This window comes from Buceros rhinoceros, unplaced genomic scaffold (genome assembly GCF_000710305.1).
Source record: "Buceros rhinoceros silvestris isolate BGI_N320 unplaced genomic scaffold, ASM71030v1 scaffold16014, whole genome shotgun sequence".
Classification (NCBI taxonomy): Eukaryota; Metazoa; Chordata; class Aves; order Bucerotiformes; family Bucerotidae; genus Buceros; species Buceros rhinoceros.
In genome coordinates, this window is record NW_010410168.1 from 13,587 (window position 1) to 20,140 (window position 6,554).

Below are 6,554 nucleotides of genomic sequence, written 5' to 3' on the forward strand. Positions count from 1 at the left end.
GAACCGCAGAGCAAGGTGAGGGCAGCAGAAGGATCCACCTCCCTCTCTGGCAGGAGCTGTCTCAGCTGTTGCAGGATCATAATGTGGCCTTCTGGTGTCCAGGGACGGAGTGAGAAAGAAAAGCAAGGCAGGAGCAGGAGACCTTCCCTGCCTCCCCAGACCTGTCCCTTTTTCCAGACCACTGCCTCGGGTCAGCAAGGAGTTTGTCAGTTCAAAGCTGACCTCTGCAAAGGTGTCTTCAGTGGGGCATGCAGTGGAGAATGATTGACCAGGAGATGTAAAAGGTGAAGTTTGGCCAGTGAACCTTGGGGCGTTGGGTTTGTAGGGGCTTTCTGAACTGTGGGAAGTTCTCTGCTGGGGAGGAAAGGCTGTGGGATCAGCTGAACAAAAGAAGCAAGGAAATCACAGCTCTCCAATTTCCTGTGTAGCCTGAGTGGACAATGGGAGAACGGGAAAAAACAGCTTGAAATCACAAGACTTCCCCCTTGGGATGGGGAATGGTATGACAAGAGCATGCGTAGCTCTGGGGTACACATTCCCCCACCAAATCCCTTAGCCTATGCTGCTTCCATGGTGCCCAGAGGCTGTTCCAAGCCTGGGGAATAGGGCTCAGTGCGGTGGTGATGTCTGCATGCATCAGAAGGAAAGGCTGTTCCGCCCCATGATAGAGCATGCTGGTATTACCTTAGGCGTGGAAAATTCCACAGGGTTGCAGGCCAGAAACAAACTATTTCCATCAGACGTTGTGACAGCTAGTGTCTGAGGTCTTTCCAGCACAGATGCCTCTCACAGCAAGCACACAAGAACAGCGCACTGAGTAGAAGGCAACAACCCAGCCAACATCAGCCCCGATATAAATACCATGATCTATCTGTGATCGCCTCTACTAGTTTTGAATGATGCATCCTTCTATGGGTCCTACTTTGAAAGAGGTTTTAGGGGAGCTAGATTGTGCCTTACAAAACTGTACAAGGTTGCACTTCATGGCCAGATGCCCAGAACCCGATCCTGCTCCCAAAAAGGGTGGAGCTGGCTGGATATGGCAGGTGAAGGGCCTTGTCCCATGAGGGCTAGGTAGTCCTCTGATGCTGGATTTTTCATCCATCGTCATTCCCTTTCTTAGCAGTTTTAAGAGTTCAGTGTTGTTTTCTGTAACTATTTGTGCCAGTAGGGAATGTTCATCTCCCTGTTCTTAACTGGGGAAATTTATGACTGACTGAATGAAATTGGCTTGGGCATCCTCTAAGAAACAGTCTGGAGCTGACAGCAGTTAGCTACAAGGTATCACATGAATCTGTCCTTTTGCTGTGTTCCCTGTCAGTGGCATGCTTGCTCACAGGATGCTCCTCAGCTAAGGCACTTGATGAGAGCAGCAACACGGGGACAGCCCACCCAGCTCCTGCCCCTGCCCCTGCCCCATGGTGCTGGCTGCAGCAGGTGCCTCTGGAAGGACGCGTGAACAGGTCAGCACACAGCAACACCCAGCCCTCTCCTATACTCCAGGAAGCTGCGTGAAGGCTTCCTCAGACAGAGGTGGGCTCTTTGCCTGTGTGACAGCAACACAGCCTCTATGATGGGCTGAGGAGGTGTGGGAGCTTCTTTCCCCTGTGCTGGGAAGGGTCAGGACACTGGCTTCCCACATCTGCTCGTGCACTGGGACCTGTGCTCCGATCATGGCCTTTAGACGCTTGGCAAATGTTTAACGGAGATAGAGGCAGCTGTATCCGGACTGACCTGGTGTTTCAAAGGGCAGATTTACCAGCAGGTGCAGCTGCGTTTCCAGGTGGCCGGATGCAGATAAGGAAGCCCCTTTCCTTAACAACGTGCTAACATCTCCACCTCCTTCACGAACTGGCTCCTCCTGCCACTGCAAGCTCACAGACAGCAAAACTACAGGCAGCCCAAGGCTCCTACCAGAGCTTGCAGCAGGGACACAGGCAGTGGGGAGTGAAGGGTGAATATACCCTCAGGACTGGGATGGTTTCAGAATCCAAGCCTGTTTTGCGCTGTCCAAGTAGACCTTATTTAAAATTAAAATTAAAGAGTTCCATGGACCCACATCTAGGCAAAGGGGAGCAAGGGGGGCTGGGGAGAAAAGTCTGCTGACAAAAACACCACTGTCCCACGAGGAGACCGAGGCAGAGAAGCAAAGGAATCTCCCAAGTCAATCTCAAGTCCATAGCAGAGAAGACAGACCTGCCTGAGTCACAGGTCAGAGTTCACTTCTCATTGTACTCTTGTGCCCCTAACAACCAAGGCCAAGGCTTTTGAAATAAATGTTTTTCTCGCCTGGATTGATCCAGGTCCAAGGTCAAACTCACCAGCAGAGTTAAGATGAAAGCCACGACCCTTTTCAGAAGAAGAGTCAGCCTGTAGCAGCTGAGCTGGGATTTCATTGTGGCATCCACAACACTTCCTTCATTTTGGACCATCACAAAAAAAAAGGCAGTTAAACCAGCTCAGAGAGTCTACTCCTGTCCCCAGCAAGACCTACTATGTCTTTGCTTGCACAAGCACTGACTTACTATCATCCCACTGCATCGGGCACCTTCAGCAATCAAGCAGGCTGAGTTTTGACAGAAATTTTCTGTAACTAAACTGCCTTCCCTTTACATTGGTAATAATTATTTTTAAGTCAGCTTTGACTCCATTTTGATTCAAAGGACAAAGAATAAATCCTGACAGCTGTATCTCATGTTCGTGTTTTTGGAACCAAACAACCCGATGAGTTTTTTCAAAACAACTTGCAAAGCGAGGCATGTTAACTATGCTGCTCTGAAAGAATTTTAAAGACATTTCACAAAATGCTGAAATCAGAGTGAAACGGGGTGGTCCCCTCTGGAGAAGTTGTTTCAGTTGGCTCAGAGGGCTTTATAAATGTTTCTTGGGATCTCTCCAGGTTCTGACTCATTTCAGCCTGGAATATCTTTTGGAAGCATGAGACTTTCCTCAAGTCCAGTCCAACCCCATCAACACTCACAGAACTTAACAGCTGGTAAGAAACTTGCCGCTACTTAACCTGCACCTTTCCAATGACCAAGAACATCAACTGAGAGATGAGTGTCTGTTTCTATCAACTGTTATTTACGTTGCTCAAACAGGACCTTGTTGGCTCTCCCTGAGTAAACTGCAGAGGGGAGGTAAACCTCCCATACCAACCCTCACACCTCTGACAGCAGGGGCTGCTTTCTCTCCTGAAAATCCCAACATCTTTCCCACTTTTGTGGGTACTGGGCTATTTTCCTCAGGCCTTTCCATAGCCAAGGGGCTCGTATGGATCCTACTTACTTCTCCAGCAAGGTAGAGACACCATCAGCAAAGATGCTGCAGGGAGCTGTTAGTTCTTTACCATAAGTCCAGGAACATTCCTACTTCTTTCATCATCCCTGGTGATGAAAGAGTGATGAAGTGATGCCAGAAACTTCGGTGCCCTGATTGTGAAGGACTGGGATGTTCCCAGCTGCTCCATAGCTGGGCAAAAATCTTAGAGCAGAAAGGTGGGCTTTTCACTGCTCCCACCATGGGCAAGCAGGGCAGGGGGAAGCCAGGTGATTTGAATGCAAAGTAGTGGGAAGAGAAAAAAAGAAAAAAGAAAAAAGGAGCAGATTGAGTCCGTGCTTGGAGAGATGAGTATTTGTGCAGCTAATAGTTGTTTCAGAGTGAAAGAAAAATGTACCAACCCTAATTCTTGCAATTTCCATTCTTGTGTTTCAAGGGTGAGCCTTGCAACACAAACGCGTTTCATTCCCCTGTGTTTAAACATTTGCTTTTGGCTACTGCAACTACCTCCGCCCTCAAAATTCATTTGCGATGAACATCTGGGATCCTGGGGGCACTGGGGGCTCTAATGCCCTTTGCCATTTTCTGTGGCACCAGAGAGCTGATCTGCCCTAACAAGTCGTGTTCTGCTGATACTGGTTCTTCTGGAGAATTTTATTTGCTCCTGATGTTGTGCCTATACAAAGCCTAACCTGCAAACTAAAGAAAAAAACCCCGCAAAATAAGGCGAAACAAAATAAAAAGGCTGGGCTCTCTGATGACTCCACCTCACTCAGTTACTGACCTGGCTAAAGAACGAAACACAGGTTGAGGAAAAGAGATTTAAATTATTTTTAAAATCAGGAGCAAGGTGGAAAAATGATCAAAGCCAAGACCACAGCCAAGATACTGCACTGGAGATGAGAGAAACACATGGAAAACGAAGCCCCTTTTGGCTCAAGCAGCATTTCTACCTAATCACCTGCGATAGACCAAAGCCTGGACTTTGGTCAGTGCCAGGTGGCTGGACAAGCACCTGTGAACACATGGTGCAAGTCTCTGAGGGTCACACAGCCTGAGCCAACTGCTTATGGTGAAGGAGCCACAGAACAGTTTGAAACCCAGTGGCACTGTGCCAGTGGGTGTGGGAAGGAGATGTCATCCCCTTGCCAGCCCAAGGGAAGTCTGGAGGAAGAAGTCTCCTGCAACTTGAAGTCATGTCCTACAAAAGACCTTTCCCTCCTTGAGTTTCAGCAGCTGAGCTCACCAGTCTGCTCTCAGCATCATCCTCTCCACTTTTCCCCTACGTTTAGGCTAATGCTAACTGACATCATGGATGACGTGTCTTGAGAAGGACCCCGAGTTTTACTCAGGAAGATGCTCTGCTCTCTGCCAAGCTGAGCCACTTACCCACTCTAAGTTCCTGAACAAACCCTTACACCTGGTCCAAATCTGTATCTTGTTTCTCCCACACCTCGTCCATCTTCTTCTGGACATGTCTCCACCTCATCTACTTGAGCACCACAAAAGCTCTGGCTGAGCTGCAGACCAGGGCTGAGAGCACCCATGCACTCTATTTCAGTATCTGTTGGATCGTAGTGAGAACTTCCTGCTGGGTGCTGTGTCTGGGGAGCTAATCCTGCAGGATGCTGAAATCTAATGACTGGCTGGAGGCAGGAGAGGGGAGGGCAGGAGAAACTCCAAGTCCCTTCCTGAGCCACTCACAAAGAGCAGCTGGAATGCAGAGCACAAGCACGCATGGGGAAATTCTATTTAGAACTCAGCCTTGCAAAGGGACACATGAGCAAAGGACCTGTCCTTTCCTTGCAAAACAAGGTCCATGCATGCTCCCACACTCCCTGTGAGAGGACAGCTAATCCTTTGCTCCTGACCTGAGACAGTCATGGTCATTCGGCAGGCTCCCATCAGGCAGGAGCTCTGTGGCTGTGTGCTGGTGCAGAGGCAGGGCATCTTCTGGGAGCAGGGCATCTTCTGTGGCCCTTTTCCCTGCTCTGTGCTGAACAGAGGATGGTGAGTCAGGCTGAGAAGCCAAGACTTACTGTGTGACTCAGACCTGCTCATGACCACGAGGAGCTGCTGGATGACTGCAGCACCCCTGCGCAGCCCCAGCGAGGCAGATCAATAATGAGAGCAGTGTAGCTCCTTGGCCCTGTTGCTCTTTCCTCTCATTGGAGAAATCCTGCCTCCAGCCCTGGTGCCTGGAGAAGGCATGGGCCATTGCTAACATTGATGCCTTCTTTCAAGACACACTTGCTTATTCTAAGCATTTTGGTCTCCTCCATCACTCCCACCTTCCTTTCCAGCCTCCACCTTGAGAGCGAAGGATGGGTCGAAGAACAGAATATAATTGTCACAGTGGGGTTGGAATCACCCAAAACCGTGAATGGTCTAAAAGTAGCCAGAGAAATTCTTTAACTCAGTTTTCCCTCAAGTGCTTATAGGCAATAAAAAAATCCCCAGCCTTCTCTTCCCATTGCTTAACTGGAAGAAACAGCGAGGAACAGGAGTGGAGCCAGACCAGTTACCACTTCTGGCAGCTTATGCTTAAACAAAGGAAGTTAAGCTTTCCACTACTCACCTCACAACTGAACTGCAGAGCCCATCCACACCGGATGGCGAGGAGATCAAGACAGTTAATGAGTTCAGGAAGAGGCCTGACAAGTTCATGGAGAGACTTCCTGGCAGCTGTTAAAAATGATGGGCTAACTTTGCCATTGGTTGGCTAAGAGACTTTTGGGCATAGGCAGAGAGGGAATCCGGCACTTCCCAGGTTATATTCTCCCACAAGTATCTGCTCCTCCTGCCCACCGCTGGAAGTAAAATACTGGGGTAAACAGCTCGTTGGTCTCATATACAGATATCGTTACACTATAGTTACTGGATTCCTTTGGTCCAGCATTAACTCTTATTCCTTTCGTTTTTTGACCCAACTTAACTGTAACAAAGAAGGACAATTTGGGCAGAGATGAGGTTTTTGCTGACTATTTTTAAACAGCATTTATTACTAGTTTATTGAAATGGTGACTCAGAGTCTGCACGTCGCTACCTGCTTTGTGCCTTGGGTGGAGGGTGGCTGGAGTAAGAGAACAGGGACTGAAAAGTCATCATAGTGAAGGCAGGTTTGCAGAAATCACACATTTCTCTTCACGTCCTGGGTAAGTGTCTCCACCTCCTTCATGAAGCGAAGGCACAGCTCCTCCTGCCACGGCAGAGCCACGCATTGGACAGCCACCGGCAGGCCCCCCGCCCCTTCCCCAGCCAGCCAAAATTCCGCC

General features: G+C 49.1%; 2 protein-coding genes across 2 annotated transcripts in view; both read right to left on the reverse strand.

Annotated features, from left to right (window-relative positions):
• The window catches only part of LOC104492907 (vitamin D3 hydroxylase-associated protein-like), a 9,536-nt gene extending 9,456 nt beyond the window's left edge, over positions 1-80 (reverse strand). Inside the window, exon 1 of the mRNA XM_010135511.1 lies at positions 5-80. Within this exon, the coding sequence (XP_010133813.1) occupies positions 5-80 (76 nt within the window). The remainder of the gene's footprint in view (positions 1-4) is intronic.
• A 6,329-nt stretch (positions 81-6,409) lies between these two features.
• LOC104492909 (vitamin D3 hydroxylase-associated protein) overlaps positions 6,410-6,554 on the reverse strand; it is a 12,709-nt gene continuing 12,564 nt past the window's right edge. Inside the window, exon 16 of the mRNA XM_010135513.1 lies at positions 6,410-6,528. Coding sequence (XP_010133815.1) covers positions 6,410-6,528 — 119 coding nt within the window. The remainder of the gene's footprint in view (positions 6,529-6,554) is intronic.